Source organism: Lissotriton vulgaris, chromosome 4_1, assembly GCF_964263255.1.
Source record: "Lissotriton vulgaris chromosome 4_1, aLisVul1.2, whole genome shotgun sequence".
In the NCBI taxonomy this organism is placed as follows: Eukaryota; Metazoa; Chordata; class Amphibia; order Caudata; family Salamandridae; genus Lissotriton; species Lissotriton vulgaris.
This window is the reverse complement of record NC_141691.1, coordinates 220,572,391-220,594,176: the sequence shown is the minus strand read 5'-3', so window position 1 is coordinate 220,594,176 and position 21,786 is coordinate 220,572,391. Positions and strand designations below refer to the sequence as shown.

General features: G+C 45.9%; 1 protein-coding gene across 1 annotated transcript in view; it reads right to left on the bottom strand.

Moving 5' to 3' along the window:
* The window catches only part of CUL4B (cullin 4B), a 938,104-nt gene that overhangs the window by 119,040 nt on the left and 797,278 nt on the right, over positions 1-21,786 (bottom strand). The window contains exons 18-19 of the mRNA XM_086918515.1: positions 15,082-15,187; positions 14,839-15,011 (exon numbers count right to left, since the gene is read on the bottom strand). Coding sequence (XP_086774641.1) covers positions 14,839-15,011; positions 15,082-15,187 — 279 coding nt within the window. The remainder of the gene's footprint in view (positions 1-14,838; positions 15,012-15,081; positions 15,188-21,786) is intronic.

Below are 21,786 nucleotides of genomic sequence, written 5' to 3'. Positions count from 1 at the left end.
AGGAATTGGTTTCACCACCAGGCGGCTGGCTGTATCGATGTATGCTGATGATATGCCGTATATGCAGAATCTGATAGTAAACCTGTCTTCCCATCACACGGGCAGCAGTGCGTTTTGGCAGATACTCGGGCATACATATTAACTGGGCAACATCGGTGATGTTTCCCTTACTGAAGGGAGGGTGCCCGTTGCAAAGGAGTACCCCCTCATGTAAGCATCCAAGCCGGTTTGTTATCTTGGTGTGTGACTGACCATTATCAAGTGGAACTATGGTGTTCTAATTACGGTCACGCGTTGCAGTGGCTGCAGGACAGGGTACCGGTCTGGTCTGTCACGCCCCTATCCCTCACAGATGATTGTTCTACACAAATTCTTATACCTATTCATAAACGTGCCTCTACTGCTAACCGCACAGTTTTTCCAACGTGTTAAATCAAGTCTTATTACACTCATATGGGCTAATAAAAAACCCAGTGCATCTTGGGATCTTCTCACTCTCTCACTCTGCCTCTTGGACAGAGGGGCCCAGGGAACCGGACAGAAGGCTGTATGCCGTATGGGCCCAGGCACAGTTTCTACACTATTGGCTTCACCCAACTGCTTTATATGCGCCATATAAAGTGGCTAGAGCTGAAGCGGACACAGTGGCCTGTGTGCGCAGGGCCTGGGAGGGGTTGCATAGGAAGGGCGGGTTTGTCGCATTTGTATGCCCCATCCGCCTTTATTGCACATAATCTTCTAATTCCACAGCTCCAAGAAGGGGCCGCCGCGCTGCGCGCACAAGGAACCTGCAGACTTTCAGGCCTGTATCCTGAAGGTAGATTTTTTGCCCCATTCCATGTAGATTCTACACCTACCCCTCTGGATACTCTACTGTATCATCAGCTTAAAACAACCTGTTGCACTATACATGGTACGTTGCCCGCTCCTCATCTCCCTCTGCCAGGGCTGGAGCTCATTCATGCCTCCCCCTCCCTGTGCAAGCTTATCACTCATTTATATAATAGCATACAGACTACCGCACCGATAACTGTTCCACAGCGCAAGAAGGCTAGGATACTGATTTGGACTCCCTCTGATGGATAAGCAGTGGGAGTTCTGTTATGAACAGCTGGAACATCTCTCCCCCAATTACAAGTTCAGACTTATACATTTCAAGTTCTTGCATAGATTATAGAGTACCCCACTACAGTTATTTAAAATTGGGTTGGCCCGAAGCCCAGGGTGTCTGCGGTGTGGATATCCTTGTGCCGACTATATCCACTTGGCATGGCTATGCCATTGCTGGCTATCAGCTACTGCTTTCCCCACTGGTGGGGCTAGTGGGTTGTGTCGCTGGCGTGCCCACACCCCATTGACGCCTCATTGCTATGCTGCTCCTGCTTGCTAAGAGGCGCATGACCATGCACTGAGAGCGTAAACCTGGTCTCTTCCTCAAGATATGGTTACTAGATGTTACATATTGCCGGGAGCAATTGTCAAGCTACTGGAAGCTTATGCCCCTGCCGACCTGTACCAAAGTCATTTATCTTCTCAGGTGCAGAATGTAGGGTGATGACTGCTGTGATGAAGCACTGTGTTTATTTCGGTTAACAACGTTTACCCCAAAACTTTTCCCCGGAGGGAATCACAACGCGTTCGTTACAACGACTGAATTGTGACAGCGCATACCATTACCCCGCAAGTCGGAACAACGACTTGCGGAAGGGTTGGGGGGGGTTGATTTAAAATCTAACACCTTCCCTAGTGTCCGCACAGACTGGAGTTGGAATAGTAAATTGTACTATTCCAACATCCAGCGCCCCCTTCTACAAGTCGTTGTTCCGACTTCCAGAGTAATGGTATGCAGAATCACAACCGCGTTGTGATTCCCTGCAGGGAAAAAAGCTGCGGGATAACCACAGATTTGTTTATTTCTGATGCAGACTTGTTGGATCTGTTAGTATGACTTTTGGGTAATGATCAATCTGCATGGAGTTAAATAGCTATAGTGGGACAGTGGGGCTCACTTGAGATACTATGTTATAATAATTATGTATACTGCACACGCAATGCTAATAAGTATTTCAAACCTCAGTTGGTTGTCTGTGACTGCAGTCCTTTGTTGTTGTATGTTTTTTCAAATGCTAATAAATATATATATTTTTTAAAGCACAGAGAAGAAATCTTTAACGCATATACAGCAGAGCAAGCATGAGGCATGCTTTCAGTACAAGTCTTGCCCTGGGAGAAGTCTAGACAAAGGAACACCACCAGAAACACCAAAGGGAGAACCACAGAGAGGTGGAGAAGAAAAGCAATGCATACACAACTATTTAGAAAACTATCTCAAAAAGGTGAAACTGAGGCCGTAGATATATAAATATCGAGATACAGGTGGCAATAACAGATTCCTCAATGCTATACTGGACCTTATAGCACAACCAAACAGAACCATCTGTGGAAGAACAACCAACCTTACAGGAAAGGAAGTCCAAGCAACAAGTAGTAAAGATTTATACACAGATAAGGAGCATGGCGAGAAAAGACAAATGTAAACACCCTGATGCCATGCAGAATAGAGACAGCAAGGAAAACTATGTCGCCTATATGCAACAACTGTACTCATGACTGGACAGAAATAGTCAGAACAAGGGCACAGGGCTGGTTGTAAAAGACCTGTGCATGACGACAAAAAGAAAGAATGTGGAATAGACCAGCAGTAAAAGAGATCAGCAGGACAAAAAAGGAATAGAGGGAGTAACACTTTGCAACCTACTAAAGTAAGGCGAGAAAGGTCAACAAAAGAAAATGGGGACACGAGAAAAAAACTGTCCCAATGGAAATCACTGGTTAGACCCAGAATTTGGGTTTCCAAGTAGAGACCCTAAGAGAAATTCCACTGCTCCAGTGGAAAATCATTTAACAACGAGAGCTCCTTAGAGAGATGAACAATGCTCGGGTAGTGGCATCTCACCAAACTGTACACAACCTTTCCCAAGTGGAAAAGCCACAGGATTCCATAAGGGAAGGCAAACTAGTAAATAGATGGCAATATGCCTACTGCAAGTGCCCCTAGGAGCAGGGAACACAGGTAATTGATCTCCTTCAAGAAAGAAATACCATTGAAAAAAGATTTCTTGAGCGAGGAGCCCTTTAGCAGAGATAAGAGAAAACCTTATTCAATAGGTAGTAGACCCACATAAGGTCACAAAGAAAGACAACCTGTCGCCGACAGTGTAAATACAAAGAAGAATAAGCCCTACAAAATCAGGAACACCACTCTGGGTGACATGCTATACGGAGCCGACCTACATAGGGGCCCTTAAAAAGGCATAACATAACACAGACAGGAGTCAGTGACAACACAGAATAACAAGCTGAAAATTACCAACTCAGCTGAAGAATAACAATGAAGGTTGAGAGCAGGGAAATCGAGCTATGGCAATCATTTTCTGCACAAAGCAAACTCATTTAGAAATGTGGTTAATTACACACAATGGGAAAATTGTCCCGCTCCCGTTGAGGGGAGCTCAAACTCTTTTGAAAAAGTTTACTTATATTACTGATTTTAATCAGTCCAATCCTAACACATTTTATTTTAGGATGACTGGCAAGTCCTCTTCCAAAGTTAGACTTACCCACACTAAATTATTGTATTCAAAGTCCCGTATCGACCAATTGGATATATGGGGCTATGAGCTGTGGAAAGATACTATTGATCTTAAATCTGTTTGGGGTTCTAAAAGTTGACAAGTGCACGGCTCTGAGGTTTTGCATCGTGCATGTCTCATCCCAAACCATATGTTGTTTTTTAATTCAACTATTTCACAAACCCCCTGCTTTGGATTGGCTACGTCTGAAAAATTAAATGCTCCTTCTCTTCCTCATTTGGGAGAATACCCCACCTGGTACAATTGCACCAGTAAGTCCCTTAGTAATTTACAGTCTCTGTTATTAAATTTGTCCTTTATTGTTTCTAAGTGGATCCCAAAGGTTGGTTATTATGGCACAAAAGTTCAAATTCATGCTAACATCGTTTTTAGGGTAGATCTCCGTTTTGAAAGTGGACATTCGGTCACTACCTATTCAGTAGGAAAGCTATGTCAGAACTGGCTTTAACATTCCACTTTAGCGTCGGTTAAGCTTCATTTGTCTAAATTGACTGACGATATTGATTTGAATGACTTTGTGAAAGGTCCTGCAACAGGCAGATCAAAAAGATGGATTTACACTATTTACAACGAGGTTTTGCAAACTATTGCAAATTGAAGCTGCTTCTTCTAAGTTAAGGGCAATTGATCAGGCTAATTTAGAAAAGGTGCTTGCAGTTGAAGATAACAGCATTAACACACTTTCTTCCCGAATTTACACCTTAGACAATATTGTTTCTTCTGTCGTTGATATTGTGCAGGATGATGTCTGTTTTGTACCCTGGTCAGAATCAATTCCATTCCATTATGCAGTTTGCATGGACATTACAAACGTAGAAGGCTGGTAAAGTTCCTTGGGACTACATGAACACTTCTCTATTTTTATCATTTAATTTGACTGTGACCATGAAAGATGCTACATATTTGCTTCTGCATATTGAAAAGTTGGAACCGTTAACATTTACTGTGGCCGAAACTAATTCAGCGATTTGGCTTATCCATGGGTTAATAGCTCTACCTTTCCCATTGTTTAAATTTGAAGCCTGTATGAAACACTATGCCATAGGCAGATATGAACCTTTAGGTAGTGCTTATCTCCATGAAGTTTGGTCCCTACCATTTACCTATAGGTGCCTAAAGGATGGTAAAGAAGTTTATTTAAAAAGCGAAGATTGCACTTCGACAGCTAACCACTCATTGGTCTGTAGGAATATACAATTGCACGTCTCTTGTAATTCAGACGCTCCTAATTTGGCCTGCATTTTAAAAGGTAAACCAGCTCTGGCTATAACACGACTTTCAAGTTGCTAGCAAACGGTAGTTATTTCCTTTTAAATAATGAAGATTGCTGTGGTATGCTGGCAGGGATACTGTACATTGTGACTGTTTCACAACGTGTAGTCAGTTGTAAAAACATGCTGTTCCCTCCTCAGCATGGGAAGCTCGATGTATCTATCTGGCCTTCCATTCCGACCTTGAAAGCAGAGTTCAACAAGATGAGTCGAATAAGGGATCTTTTGTCTCAAAAAGAAGTCGCCCTTACATCCGCGTGTGAAACATTTGTCCTTCACGTGGCAAACACTCGCACAGAGGTGCATGCCCTTTTGAATACTGATCTCCCCCCTGCATTTTGGGGCTTTGATTCACAGTATATTCAATGCCTTGTTGACCACAGGCTTGGCGCACTTTTTAAAGTAATAAGTTCTAGCCTTGTGACCTCATTCCAAACTATATTTGGTGTGATACCGGCATTTCTTTCCCCAATTTTTTCCAGCCTCTTCGGTGCTTTACTATTAATTCTCGCCTTGGCTGCCGGTGTACTGCTGTTACTTTGCTTACTCAAAAATGGTTGCAAATTCTGTGCCCCACGACAACCTGCCCCGGCTGCTCCTACTTCATGACTGGATGCTTGAATACTATGGATCGCTACCTCTGGTTACATTGAGTGTGGCGTATGGATTATCTTTCCGGTTTTTGTACTTTACGTGCGTGCAGCCTGCCTTCCATTGCCTGGATTGCAGTTTTAAATGGGCTCTGGATTTGTGTCTCTGCAATACGGTGTCGCCTAACCCGGGTTATGATCTACTAATGAGTCCCTCAGTTGCTCATGAACTAGACTGTTCTGGTGTCGGGATTATGGCCTGTGCAGCGGCTAATGGAGTCCTAGGCAATTGGAATATATGGACTGCATCCCATGACTTTCTGGCACGCAGTTATTTCGAAGAAGACCCGAGTTGTCCTCTGATGGTCCGGCTGTTGAAGAACATGTGTGTTCTTCTCAATTACTAAATTGGATGGCTGAAATGTTCACTGACGATAACAACAACTTCCTATTGGAGGCGGTTGCAACGTACTGTGCCTATACGCTGTTGAATTGAAGTGACTTTTTTTCTGCTTCATAGACACATACTGGACTCATGATTTTTTCTTTACTTTTTCTTTCTACGCATTACATGTATTCGACACTATGCACCCCTGTTGGGTTTTGAACTTTTTGTGGTTACTAATTCCGAATTTACCAATTATCCAGTTTGTCAAAATTTTGAACTTGGTTCTATCTCATTCGAACTTGAACTCTGCGTTCTAAAATTGCCCCCCTTCTTGTGTTTTCTCCTATCAAGGGAGGTTGTAGTGAAGGCAGACCTCTCTTGCGCACATTGCTATGTTAGCATAAACTTATTAGAAGTTTAAACGCCATTTTGCCCTTTTGCACACGACACTACAGGTAGCTGTTGCAAGTTTGACTGCATGAATATCTTCAGATGAGAATGGCTTGTTTTCAACATCCCTTGACTTACACCGCGACCTTATTCTGCACAGTGAGTGCTAAAGCCTCCAAGGTTATCATAACAAATGTTAGCTGTTGTTCGGACAGATCGGCTCACGCTTAGACACAACATACACGCAGCTGCAGTTAACTGAAATTCTGGCGCCTTTAATATGGCACTGCATACATGATTTTGAGCATGTGGAAGAATTCCATTTCCAGAGAGCTTTTGCAGATGCTGATGTGAATCACTCCTGCTGATCTTAGAGGTATGGGGTCCCCCACACAAGCCTAAGAGACATTCTATATTTTATAAAACATAATTCCTAGCTAGGAGGGGTGGCATACAAGGCACTATAGGACCTGTTCCCACCATCATTATAATATGATTTCCCCTTTTGTGTTTTATGGAATTGTAACAATGCTGCTTGTATTATTTTTAATCATATTCCTGCTTATGTTCGTAAAAATACTGCATTTTAGAGCAATTATGTAGTAATCCACGCAAATAAACCATCAGCAAACCCACAAAGTACTGGTTTACATTAGAACATTCACTGTGATGCAATTCCACTGCATCATGACTGCATCATATAATTCTAAACATTACCACAACGTTGTTAAAAATAAACATTTTAAACTTTACTGTGTCTCTTTGTTACCCATGTTGTGGACTGGTATGAGAATAACAAACGAAAGAGTGTTCTTGATGCCCACCATTCCTGAGAGTAACCTAAGTTGCATGTTCTGGGTTGTCTAGTCATTGGTTACTTTCCTATAGGACAGAGAGCTAATGTGACACTGATGCTAGTCGGTTAGGGTTTCTAGGTACTGAGGTGAGTTTTTTGGTCCACCCCAATTCACTGATGTCCTGGGTCTCTGTGCACAGTTCTGTGTCTGAGCAGAATCCCTGCAACAGTCGGAGCACAACTTTGAGTCGTGGTCGCTCTCAAGATATCATAAGCAGACAAGGTGCGACTCGGTAACTGACATGGCGTGGTGATAGGAGCCACGCGGTCTACCTTCCTAAATGACATTCGACACACAAGAAAAAATATTTGACAAAATGCCCCAAAAAGTCAATCAAAAAGAGACAAAAGGGTAGCTCTTCTCCAGATCAGCATTAACTGGCACAGAAAGAAAATAACTGATGTCCCAACAACTGAGTGGTGCCTTTATAGGTGACCACAATGTCACTTCCGGCACCAATGACACTGCATGGAATTAAAAGAAGCCTCCCGACGGCGTGTAGGGGCACTACTCTCGTAAAAGTTTCCAGATCCAGTCGTATGCCTGGGAAATTCAAAAGGTAAGGAATCTGCAGCCAGAAGTCAGATTTTAAAAAAACTATTACATTGAAAATCATTATCATAAATATAATTGTGACTACTATTTTCAATATTAATGTTGCTGTTAATATTATTGGCAGTAATTAATACCAACTAACCCTATTGAAATGTTGCCTAGGAAAGCCATTGAAGCTGGCGTTTTACATGTAGAAAGCAGCCTTGGCAGAGTAGGGAGTGGTCTTTTGGCTTTGGCATACCAGGTGTGAATGCACCTGACTAGCCAGCGAGCTATTCCGGTTTTTGAAATGGCCCTTCCCATGTGCAGTTTTGAAAAGGCTACAAATAAGTGTTGGGTTTTACAAACCTGTTTTGTCCCACCTAGGTCGTACATGAGGGCCTTCTTTATGTCTAGCTAGCAGCCCGCCTTGGCGTTGCCCGGGGCAGAAGTGGGCTGGAGGCAGCATTGCAGCAGGAGAGGCGCAGCAGAGCGGCCGGGAGCAGCAGAGCGTACTTACAGTGTTTCTTTGCTCCGGTTTTGTTGGTCCTGGCCGCTTCTGCCCACGCTCGTGTCCGCTGTTTCCCCCAACGACCCGACTTTGAGGAAAAGGCTTCCGAGCACTCATGGCCCCCGCCCGTCCCTCAGTGCGCACCCGCGGCTGCTTCACTTACCTCAGCTCCTCCCCGCGCTGCTGAGTTTACCGTTCCACTGCTCCTCCGCTTCTCCCCGCTCCTCACCGCCTGTCCTTAGCTCTTCCCCGCGCTCATGTCCGCCGCTCTTCCTCTTGCTCCTGAACGCCGCTCCTCCCCGCGCTACCGATGTCATCACGCACGTCGCGGCCGGCTCTACTTCCAAGGGACTACTTTTTTTTTATTCCTAAATTTTTTAAAGAACGTATATATTTTTTTTTTATATAGCCTATGTCCTTCTGCTTGCCCTGAGGTTTGCAAAGATGTCTTGGGTGTTTGGATTGGTGGTGTACTTTTTGAGTTTACCTGGCTCAAAGGACAGAGTTCTCTCTTTATAATAGTAGTATAGATGTGTGAAGTACCCTATCTGCTACCAAGTTTTGACGCGGGAAGAACACTGGTAATTTGATTGTCTGCTTACGGAATAAATAAAATATCACCTTGGGTAGAGACTTTGGAATAAATCTAAGGACTACTGTCAACAATATCTTTAAAAAAGGCTCCTTTAACCTAAACGCTTGGATCTCGCTAACATGTCTGAGGGAAGTGATTGCAAATGAGAAAGCCACCTTCCAGGCCCCAAATTGTAGAACTCAAACAATAATGGAGCTTAGAGGGAATACGGAAAGGGTCGCCCTCCACTCACAGTCAATAATATACAATGAGACCCAATCCAAATAGCGAGCAAATCTATCAGTGACATATGGGGGGTCAAATACATCCCACTCCCCACTACTCTCTTATCCACATTATAATGAGATAATGCACTGTGCTCTGCCTTGTTTAAAATATCTGTTCTCCAAGACAACCCAACAGAGCGAAGCTCTCAGAGTGACCCCAATCTTAGTGGTTCACAACAGTCCACACCACACATTGGACCTTACTCTAAATAGAGGAAAAATGTGCGAGAAGCAAGTGACCCCTCACGGAAACACCACCAAGCGGGGTAACTGGTATGCAATTTCCAGACAGGCCCCTGTCTCATCATCGGTGGTCACTCGCTCCTCGGGGAAATAAAGGTGATAGAAAAGAAGACGAGTCCAAAACAAACAACGTATAAAGTGCTACAGTGAAGTGCAGAAAACTCTGCTAGTGACAAACACACACAAACATAATGATAGAGTGCCTAAAACCACACACAACACACCAATCCCTTATTCACTTTTATTCGTAGGGTGGTGATTGCGTGCTCTTGAGTATTAAAAAGGCTGGTAGCTAGTCATGCATACCATTACCTACAGTGCCGACATGTTTCACTGCTGTATAGCGTAGAGCAGTTTCATCAGGGCTGCACTCAAGTGCTGCCACTTCACTCTTTTTGGACACTCAGTTCTGTAACGTGCTGTCAATGGAGAACAGGTACGTAGTTAAAAACATGTAGACTCAGGCTGGCCAGAGGTATACTATGAAGGTATGTACAAAGTGGTAGTGTGAGGAATATTTACCCAGGAGCAGCAAAGCTTTGCATACCAGCCACTCCGGTATCAAACGGGGACCCTAGATACTCGAAACGTGAGTGTGCCCCTTGATTTGTAATAAAAATATTATATCTGCAAAATGGAAGAAACAAATACACAGTTGTAGTTTCCCTTGTGCTGTTATGCCACGTAGCACCTCATGTATATTACACCTATACTCGAGACTGAGCAACAAGTGACATACACGCTTAACGCTGATATCACAAACTACTGACAAGGGTTGTTCAACCTAGTGAAGGTCCACCACTAGGGTGCTGGTTGTAAATACCATGATGCAGCGCACCAACCTCAGCGACCCACACGTCAACAATAATGCAGCCAGAGCGAACTGAGAGTTAACAGTCACGATCGTGACCCACTTCAATCTGAGCATGTGAGGCTACGCGGAGCCGGCGGGCTCAAACATATTACATTTAGCCCAAGGAGCGAAAATCGAAAGCATACTTCCCTGGCGCTTGATTCAAAATCCGTCTCACCGTGACGAACTGGGAAGACGCCTTTCCTCAGCCGTGTCGGTCGCCCACACCAGAAGCACTGAAGAACGCAGCGCCGGTGAAGCCACGCCCATCGCGTCACATCACGTGATCGTGACTCCATGCGTGGCGGCCATCTTAGCCTAGTCAATGGGCTTCAATCACTACAGCGGTATACACTGACACAGCCCTATCTAGGGGGTAAGGTGCTATACTACTGCAACGATGCCCTGGCAAGGATACTAGGTAATAAAACAAGGCTTGGAGGACAGGGAACATAATGCTCCAGTATGTCTGAAATTCAACCTCATATATAAAAAGTGAAGAAAGACACACTAATTACTTCAATTAGTCACTAAGCAAGGGAATGATGAGCTGGATATGGACCTGTCCAAATAGATCATATTGTATGCAATTCACCCCCCTGAGCATACTGAAAATAGTGTAATGAGATCCAAAGTAACTCCAGAGTATCACAGAGCCTGGGAGTGCGTGCTGGATAGGAACTAACCCTCAAGGGGCATCTAATATGGAGAGTCTAGATTCTGGGCACAGAATGAGCAAATGTACACGGAACCGCTCCTTGATTAGCCTGGGAGATAGTGAACCCAAATTTGGCCGAGAGGCATGACCCAAATGCATAGAGGGGGTCCCAGTGTGGGGCAACATAAGACCCAGGTTCACAGTTTATTCCTGTTCCATTCAATGATTTAGTTGAGCCCAACTCTATCAGTTTTCTCATTATAGATCCAGCGCGATTCTTTAGCCAACAAGATCTCATCAATGTTCTGGGGGGAGCCTGTGATCTTCTCAAGCACTGTCCACTGAAAGGTGTGTTTTTCAGTAGAACAGTGCTGAACAAGCTTTGTTGTTAATTTACCTGCTCTTATTGTGCTAAGATGTTCCTGTATGCGCACTTTGATCTTGCGCGAAGTCAGACCTATATACTGCAATCCACACTGGCACGTTAACCTGTATACCACTTGTGTGGAATTAAAGTTACTAAACTGATTTTGGAACCACTCCTTCCCTGATGTGAGACTCACACTTTTGCTTTTCTTAGTGAGTGGACATACAGAGCATGTCCCACACGGAAAGTGGCCTTTGGGTACAGTGGAATTATGATCGGTTAGTGCCTGGGGGGCCCTTGAGTGTACAAGTTTATCCTTCAAATTGGTCGCCCTCTTAAATGCAAATCTCGGGGGTGGCATACGGAACTCGCTGTTAGACAGGATGGACCAATGCTTGCGGATGGACTGGCGGATTTTGGTGGCCATAGGATCAAACGTCATGACCACAGGTATACAGTTGTCCCTCTTCTTGATAGCCTTTTCTAGAAGAGCACTCCTAGGGGTGTTGAGAGCTCTCTTTTTGGCTTGTTTTACTACCTTCATAGGGTAGTTCCTATTGGTCAACTTAGATGTCAATACTTCAGATTGTTCCAGGAAGGTGCTGGTGTTGGAACAGTTGCGTCTATACCTCAGGAACTGCCCTACGGGCAAGTTGTCCCTCAAAGCTCTTGGGTGAAAGGAATCGTACGAGAGCAAGGAATTCCTGTCTGTAGGTTTTTGATGTACACAGGTGTTAATGGTGCCCATGCTGTATTCAATATCGAGGTCAAGGTACACTGCTTTGTTTCTGTCATATATCCAAGTGAACTTAAGGTTCTCATCTTGTGCATTCAGCCAGTTAAGGAATTCCAACAGGAGTTCCTCCGTTCCTGACCAGATGCAAAACACGTCATCTATATATCTCTTCCAGATTGTAGAAGGCAAGAATGGGAGGGATAACCATCTTGAGCCCTTCCATGGAAGCTTTAATAACAGATAAGAGTGGTCCCTGTTCTGTAAGAATGCTGCCACTGCAGCTAAATGTAAACAAGTTGATGTGTCAGCTAGGTCTGAGCATTGCAAATGCAACCGCTAGTAAACAATGTATTTCACTTTTCTTTTTAGTGGGTCACTTTGTTTGGGTAGACAGTAGTGGATGAACCTCTTCGACTTTGTGGCATAGCAGGCTCGAGTATTGGGGCGGCGGGCCTCCCAGGAGAATGACCAGGATTGCGAACCAAGGTTACCTGACCCACTTGGAAGCCACTATAATTAGTGTAAGCAAGATTTGCCAAAGCTCTAGAATCACAAACTGAAGGAATGGGAGAGGCAGAAAAGCCTAGGCACATATCCCTGACCAGTTCCATTGTGCACGGCCCATGGACTGTGGAAATCTGGAGGTGAAGCTTGAGCATTTGGATATTTCGGCAGTTGCAAACAAGTCTATGTCGGGAAACTTCGAATGCAGAAAATAGGGGAGCAGGACTTCTGGGTGGAGTTCCCACTCGTGAACTTTTTACTGCGGCCTGCTGAGCAGGTTTGCAAAGTCACTGTGTGCTCCTGGAAGGTTCTCAGCTAGGAGGTTACATTTGTGGTGGATCGCCTAGCACCAAATGTCCTTTACCAATCCCTACAGCTGGGAGTAGTGCGTGCCCCCGTTTCTGTAGGTAGTGCATGGCAGTCATTATGTCCGTCTTGATCAGGACTGTCTTGATACTAACAAGGCAGAATAAGGACTTCAGTGCCAAGTGAATGGGCAACAACTCCAGATAGTTTCTGTGAAAGGCCTGTTGGAAAAGAGTCCACAAATCCTGATCAATGATGACCTGTAGATGTGGCCCCCCTCAACCCATGAGAGAGGCGTGGTGATGGTCAATTGGAGTTTACTGGGTTAGGAAAGGCCTGCCCTGCAACAACTGCAGCGAGCGATGGGTGCTTGTGTTTATAAACACTAGATCTTCCCGTAGACCGGATATGTGCAGTCAGGCATGGGGAATAATGGTGTTACAGGAAGTCATCATGCCAGCACATCACTGTCGACCTGGCTGAAAAGGAGGCAGCAAGGACTGAAAGGCTTGCACTCAAGCAGGACTGGGGCAAGTCTTTCCAGTGACTGAATCCAGTACTGCCCTTAGAAGGGTTGTACCTGTAGTGTCTGAAGGTGAGACTTGCTCACATTGATGGTGAAGCCCAGATTGTGAAGAAGGTCTAAAGTGAACTGTGAAGTAGACACTGTGTTTTGCTGTACTCAATATCAGCCAGTTGTCGAGATACATTAAGATGTAGACATTGCTTCTCCAGAGAGGAGCGGCAACCATTGCCAGGCATTTGATGAAAACCCTGGGTGTGGAGTTGACAGTGAAGGGCAGAACCTTGAATTGAAAGTGCTGTCGACTTAAAATGATTCTGAGGTAGTGACTATGTGCAGGGTGGATCAGGATGGGTAAATAAATGTCCAAGTCGAGGGCGGTCATAAATTCTCCTTGCCGCATTAGTGGTAAGATGTCCAGGAGCATTATCAAGTGGAAATGCTCCGACAGGATGTACTTGTTGAGGGGTCCAAGGTCGAGGATGAGCCTGAGGGACCAGTCTTTCTTGGGGATTAGGAAGTACAGGCAGTACATCCCTTTGCCGCGTTGTTGAGGCGGCACTGGTTCTATGGCTCCCTTGAGAAAAAAGGGCATCCACCTTCTCTAGAGAAGCTGCTAGTGTTGTGGGTAAGGGAGTGTTTGTGTGGTGGGATGTCTGGTGGTGGGGTAGTGAGCTCCAGGCAGTAACTGCTTTAAAATGGCCAGGACTGACTGGTTGGGAGGTGATGTTTTGCCATTGTGGAAGGAACTCCTGCAGAAGTCCCTTGACAGGCGTAGTGTGGTTGAGAGGAAGTCACTGCTTGGTAGGGGCGCCTCCCTTAGCCGTTTCATCTCCACCCCTGCCCTTGGTATTATTTCCCATGTATGTGCCCTTGGACTATCCTTGGCATGCTTGGGTTTGCAGCTTTCTCTGATAGAAGGAAGCCTCGGGGTAGGTAACCTTCGCGCTGCCACGAGACTGTGTGTGGTGAGAGTGGAGCAAGGCTATGAGGATAGGAGAGCTCCCATCCCTTTGTGTGTATTGGTGTCCTTTATGTTATCCAAAATCTGATCAATTAGTAGGCCAAAGAGGTGCTCCCCATCAAACGGCATGTTGATCAGCAGCTGTTGGAATTCAGACTTAAAACCAGAGACACGAAGCAAAGCATGCCCGCGGATAAGGACACTGTACTTGAAGCTAAGATCTGCAAGACAACAATCTACGGAAACTAATATTTCTGGTAGACATTTTCAGGCAGAGGTTTGGAAGACCAAGTGACCCATAATAGGGATAACAATGAATATAGGACCTGAAAGTGAATGGATTAAACAAGATTGCAATTAAACCAGTTACAACTCAATAACTGTTTGTAGCCAAGACTGCTCAGAATAATATTTTGAACTTGAAGAATTTCGTCACCCAAAGTAGAATTATTTAAGACCCAACCAGTTCTTTAGACAATAGTTCAGATTTCATATAAGTAGACAATCATCTGTGATAACATTATTTGTACAGAAAATTTGAAAACATGTATAGATGATGCAACAGGGCCAACAAATATGCATATCTGTTTCATAAAAAGGTGTCATTGATTAACAAATTGAAAACAAACCGTTTCTTTCATCTGGATTTGATTGATCTTTATCCTGAAGAGCTTATGTTTGAAATCGTCATTGCAGGTGAATTTATCTCCATCTTCAATATCCTTACTTTTGGGAGTTTTCAATAACACTCTGGCTTTGCCACATGCTAAAGATTGCAGTGTTCTTCTTAGTTCTCCATCCTCTGCAGGGGAAACATGCATTAGCATTTCAATTGTTAACGTACATATGGAACAACTGCATCTGATACACACCTATTCCTGTAGCCAGTTTTATCTCCTCCAAAGTGAACTCCTCTCCTTCGTTAAACATAAGCAGCACCAATGTTTGGAACAAAGAAACCTGAAGCTCTTTTTTCCCCTGTGGGAACAACAAATTGAGAAAGTAAATGAATATATTGCTTTTCAAACCGAAATACCACTTTCTTTTAAAGTAACTCTGTTCATTAAAATCTTTCAGACGTACTCCAAACTTGTGGTAAACCATGTACTTCACTAAAAACAATTTTTTAAATTTGGTTAGGTTTGAGCAGGGGCAATAATATACACAGATTTAGGTAAAAGGGTAAACAGTTTACAGTGTTGAATACATTCTGGGTGAGGTACAACTCCAATTGTTTGTAAAATGAGTATGATCTGAATTTATAACGTAATTATGGAGATTCTGTTTCAGAAGTTAGACCAACCAATATGTGTTTAACACCCTAAAGACGCGCAGGCCTGGGGTTTTATCAAGGCTGTATATGAATTCATATAGTTGGTTGGAACAACAGTACAAATAAAACATACATTACAATAAAATTCATTAGTGATAAATAACAATAGAAAGATATGAACAAAGAAAAAAAACTAAGACAACTAATGGAATAAATAAGTTATTCCTATTCGTTATGATTCTGAAAGCAAAAAATATAGTTCCTGACTTCGTCAATAACACACTGCATAACGCCACCCAATCTATACCAGAAATTTAGTGATAAAGGTTTTTAATAACAACGTTCTAGCCTCAATATAGATCGCTTTTGAGTATGCACTCCTGTGCAAGTGTAGTGATTGACGGCTATAGATGCCCACAGTCCAAAGGTTCGAAATTTGCTAACAGTTCTGTACCACGCAAATGTTTGTAATTAGGAGACTGGAAAATCTGGTATTACAGGTAGGTTCCCAAATGCCTTCCGGTCTTTCAAAACCAGTCATTAAGAAAGTTGCTATGATTGCTTTTCATACCTAATGTTCAATGGAAAGGTTTTCCTCATATAGCTGTCAATTTGCTATAGGTAATGCTAAAGGGTTCCAAGGTTAGTGGCGACACTTTAATTAGGTCAGAACAAGTAATGCCATTGACTAAAGAAACAAGGAGATTTAAGTAGGCTCTAAGAAAACAATAATGGAAAAAATATTCAGAATGCGGACATCCCTCAGTTACTAAAAATAGAACGATTTAAAGCACTCGGGCAAAGTACATATTGATTAAGGTTTCTTATGTTGCAATATGGTAATATTGCAGCACCCATTTGAGTGACAAAAAATATTGGGTTACGTTTATCAGTCTTCCGAGGCGAGGGATCTTGCCATTTGAAGAGCGCCCTTGAGCTTGTTGCAGCACTAACAAAAATCTATCCGTCATGTAGAGGGAAGCAAGACAGTCAATACTAAGAGAAAGAAGTCCGGGTTTTATGTAGTGCAAGAGAGAGTCAAAGGTCAGAAGTCAAAGAAGAGATCATATTGGAATGGAGGTCAAAAAAAAAGTGAAACAAAAAAACGTTTTGCTACTACGTTACATTACTAAAGCACAAGTTACTTACCTTCGGTAACAATATATCTGTAAGAAACAGTAGTGAGATTCCATACCTTAGAATTACTCCCAGTGGTCAGACTGGATCCGGAAAGTTTGTGTCAACAGTACACCTGCGCGTCGGTAGGCGTAGTCATGCGGCTCCGCGTGCATCGTTGTTGCCGAGATGATGTCGCTGGAGCTACTTAAGACGTGCCCACTTGTGCTGACGTCAGTTCTGTACACGACTTTCCGCACCAGAAACGCAGAGCCATGCAAGAAACTGACCACTGGTGCCTTGAAACTAGGGAGGACCCTAGAAATCAGTTCACAGAACGGGGGTGATGGGTGGGGTGGTAAGGAATCTATCACTACTAATGTTTCTTACAGATATATCGTTACCAAAGGTAAGTAACTTGTGCATCTGAAATAATCAAGTAGTGATCGATTCCTTGCCTTAGAATAGATACCCCAGCATTACAAACCCCGGTGGTGGGTCTGAGAACCAAGATCACACCAGAAAGTCCTGGAGAACAGAACGGCCAAAGAAGCCTTCTCTCCGGACTTGGCTGTCCAGGCAGTAATGCTTGGTAAGCGTGTGCAGCGAGGCACACATAGCTGCCTGACAGATGCCATGCTAGGAAACTCCCCGTCCCAAAGTAATAGTGGCTGCTGTTGCCCTGGTAGAATGGGCACACAGCCCCACCAGAGGCTCCTTTTTAGCCAAAGAATAAGAAATCTTTATGCACAGAACAACCCACCGAGAGATGGTCCGCTTGTGCACGGCCCGACCTTTCTTGGCACCCACGTAGCCAACAAAGAGCTGGTCATCCACCCGGAACTGTTGTGTGCGATTCAGGTAGTATGAGGGCGCATGTTTTGTGTCCAGACGGTGGAGCCTCTCTTCCTCTTTTGGGGGATGTGGAGGCAGAAAGAAGGTAGGAAAAGTGAGGGTGCGCCCGATGTGAAAGGCAGTGACAACCTTTGGCAGAAAAGATGGACGAGTCCTTAAAACAACTTTGTCCGGATGGACAGAGAGAAAAGGAGGTTTAGAAGAAAGAGCCTGGAGCTCACTCACGCTTCTGGCAGAGGTGATGGCACCCAGGAAAGCAGTCTTTAGAGTGAGAAGATGAAGAGGACAGCTGTGAAGTGGCTCAAAAGGAGCACACCTCAGATAAGTCAGAACTAGATTCAAGTCCCACTGAGGCGTCACGATAGGGACACGAGGAAACATGTGCATGATGCCTTTCAAGAATCTATTTACAACAGGGGACTTGAAAAGAGAAGGCTGATCTGGAAGCTGTAAAAAGGCTGAAATGGCAGAGAGATAGCCCTCGATAGTGCCCAGAGCAGAGCCCTGCTGGGCCAAAGATAGAAGAAAAACAAAGACCTCTGAAAGAGGGGCAGAAAGGGGATCCACAGCCTTTGCTGTGCACCATGCCACAAATGTATTCCACCTGCAGGCGTATACCGTTTTAGTGGAGGGATGTCTGGCAGCCAAGACAACATCACAGACTTCGAGGGGCAGGCCAAAAGACGTCAACTGCTGCAGCTCAATCTCCACGCAAGGAGGTGGAGGCAGGACAGGTTCAGGTGGAGGACCCTCCCCTGCTGCTGCAAAGGATAACCTTAACCCTAGAAATCACTTTGCAGAGCGGGGAGGATGGGTGGGGCAGTAAGGAATCTATCACTACTAATGTTTCTTATAGATATATTGTTACCGAAGGTAAGTAACTTGTGCATCTGAAAGAAACACGTAGTGATAGATTTCTTACCTTAGAATAGATACCCTAGCATTACCAACCCCGGTGGTGGGTCTGCGAAACAAGATCACACCAGAAAGTCCTGGAGAACAGAACGGCCAAAGAAGCCGTCTCTCCGGACTTGGCTATCCAGGCAGTAATGCTTGGTAAACGTGTGCAGCGAGGCCCAGGTATTTGCCTGACAGATGTCATGCAAGGGAACTCCCCGTCCCAAAGCAGTAGTGGCTGCCATGGCCCGGGTAGAATGGGTGTGTATCCCCACTGGAGGCTCCTTTTTATCCAAAGAATAACAAGCCTTAATGCACAGAACGACCCATCAAGAGATGGTCCGTTTGTGCATGGCCCGCCCTTTCTTGGTGCAGACGTAGCCAACAAAGAGTTGGTCATCCACCCGGAACTGTTGTGTGCTGTTGAGGTAAAATGAGAGCGCACGTTTTGGGTCCAGACAGTGGAGCCTCTCTTCCTCTTTTGAAGGATGCAGAGGCGGAAAGAAAGTGGGCAAAGTGATGGTCTTCCTTATGTGAAAGGCAGTGACAACCTTTGGCAAAAAAGATGGACGAGTCCTTATAACAAATGTATTCCACCTACAGGCGTATACCATCTTAGTGGAGAGAAGCCTGGCTGGCAAGATTATATCACAAACTTCAGGAGGCAGGTCAAAAGACGTCAACTGCTGCCGCTCAATCTCCACGAACGTAGGTGGAGGGTGGACAACTTCGGGTGGAGGACCATCCCCTGCTGCTGCGACAGAATATTCTCCCGAAGAGGCAGTCGGATCGGGGAATCGATAGCCATGCTGGGTAGCTTGAGCTACCATACTCTTCAAGCCCAATCTGGAGCCACAAGAATGACTTGGGCCCGGTCGCTCTCTATCTTCTTTAGCACTCTGGGTAGAAGTGGTATAGGTGGAAAGGCGTATAGTAGATCACAACTCCGCTTGCGGCGAAAAGCGTCTCCTAGTGAGTGCCGCCTTGGAAATTCCAACTCGCAGAACTGATGACTTTGCGCGTTCTCTTAGGTGGCGAATAGATCTAACTAAGGCTCTCCCCACAGCTGAAAGAGACCTTGCACAACGTCAGAGTTCAGACGCCATTCGTGATTCATCATGCACCGGCGACTGAGTTCGTCCGCCCTGGCGTTCAGAGAACCTGGTAGGTGTTGAACCATTACGGGAAATGCCCCGTTGTTCCAGCCATGTCCAGAGGTGCAGAGCCTCCTGACATAGGGTCCACAACCCCACTCCGCCCTGTTTGTTGCAGTACCACATGGCGGTGGTGTTGTCCATGAACACCTGCACTACTCTTCCCCTGACAGAGGGAAACAATGCCTTCAGTGCAAGCCGGATCGCTCGAAGCACCAAAAGGTTGATGTGGAGCCCGGACTCCGCCGGAGACCAGAGGCCTCTGATCTCCCCCCTCTCCCATGTGGCCGCCCGATCCCAGAAGTGACGCGGTCACAACTGTGTTCTCTGGTTGGGGAAGGGGGAGGGATCTGCCATTGACCCAATCGCGATTCGTAAGCCACCGCTGCAATTGTCGTGCGGTGCCCTCCAAGATGTTGACGTGATTGGACAGGTTTCCCTGTTGCTGTGCCCACTGGAACTTCAGGTCCCACTGCAGAGCCTGCATATGCCATTGGAATGATCCACTAGCAGGATGCAGGAGGCCATCAAGCCCAGCAGCTGAAGGGTCACCCTGACCAAAACCCGGGATAGAGGCTGAAAGATAGGAATCATAGCCTGAATATCCCGGACTCGCTGCTCGGGAGGATAAACCCGAGCTGCGCCGAGTCCAGAACTGCTCCGATGAAGAGGAGCTTTGGAGAGGGAATCAGGTGAGACTTCGGCACGTTGATGGAGGACCCCAGCAAATGCAGGATGTCGGCCGTAGTCTGGAGTTGGTAGACAACTGTCTGGGGCGAACCAGCCTTCAACAACCAGTTGTCGAGATAGGGGAAGACTGGAACCCCTGAACTGCACAGATGAGCTGTGACCACCGCCGTCACTTTCGTGAACACCCGAGGGGCACTGGTAAGGACGAAGGGAGCACGGTAAACAAAGTGCTCATGGCCTACCGTGAACCGAAGGTAACGCCGGTGGGTGGGCAGGACGGGGATGTGGAAAAAAGTGTCCTGAAAGTCCAAAGCTACCATCCAGTCTCCAGAGTTGAGAGCAGAGAAGACCTGAGCTAGCGTCAACATCTTAAACTTCTCCTTACGGAGGAATTGGTTGATGTTCTAGAGGTTCCAGATAGGATGCAGGCCTTTGTCCTTCTTTGGGACCAGAAAGTACTGCTTCTCGCCCAGGAACGCCCTCGATGGCCCCCTTGAAGAAGCGGAAGATGGCCCCCTGACATGCAGTGGTACTGAGGTGGCATGGCTGGTGGGGTAGTCTTGAATGGGAGGGAGTAGCCCCTTCGGCCAATTTGCAGCACCCACTTGTCCGAACGGATGTTGCGCCAGTGGGAGAGATGATGGCGAATTCTCCCGCCCACTGGCATTTTATGGGCCTGAAAGCTCGGACTAGGAAGGCTTTGCAGTGGATGCTGCGGGGTGAAGGTGGACTGACCCGCCCGCTGGCCCCCAGAACCGCCTCGACGGTTCCCAGGGCCACGCTGAGGATGTTGCTGCGCAGGCCTGTGGCTCTGAAACGAACGTGTTGGGGCACACCTTCCGTGGCCTCGAAAGGAGCGAAAAGCAGAATGCGGAGGAGGGCGAGTGGCCAATAGGTTTAAGGACTTGGCCGTAGCCCGCAAGTCCTAAAAGCGCTCCAACGCACTATCTGCTTTATTGCCAAAGAGGCGAATGCCATCAAAGGGCATGCCCATCAGAGTGTTCTGGACATCCCCTGAGAAGCCAGTTGTCCTCAGCCAATCGTGGCGCCGAAGCACCACTATCGTGGAAATCGCCCTGCCCAGCGAGTCGGCGGTATCAAGTGCACAACGAATAGTGAACTTAACTGCGTCTCTCCCAGCTACTATAGCTTGGGAGAGCACTGTCAGTGCCTCCTTCGGATGGTTGGGCAGCACCAGCCCAACTGTATCCCACACAGACTGGGAATAACGGCCCAGGAGGCATGCAGTGTTTACCGACTGCAGCCCTTAGCTGGCAGATGAAAACAGCTTCTTGGATTCCCTATCGGGAGCTGTGAAAGGAAACGCGCTCTGGGAAGCAGAGGCTTGGACAACCAAGCTCTCGTGAGTGGGGTGTAGTTGGGAGAGAAAGAGGGGGTCGCCCGGAGCAGGCCGATGGCATTGGGCCACATTCCTGTCCATAGGAGCCCTAGTGTAGGGCCTGGACCAAGTGCCCAAAATAACGTCCGAAAGTGCATCATTAAAAGGAAGCAAGGGCTCCGAAGAGGTTGCTGCCGGCTGAAGCACTTCTGTTAGGAGGTTTGTCCTGACCGGGACTGTAGGGAGTTCGAGG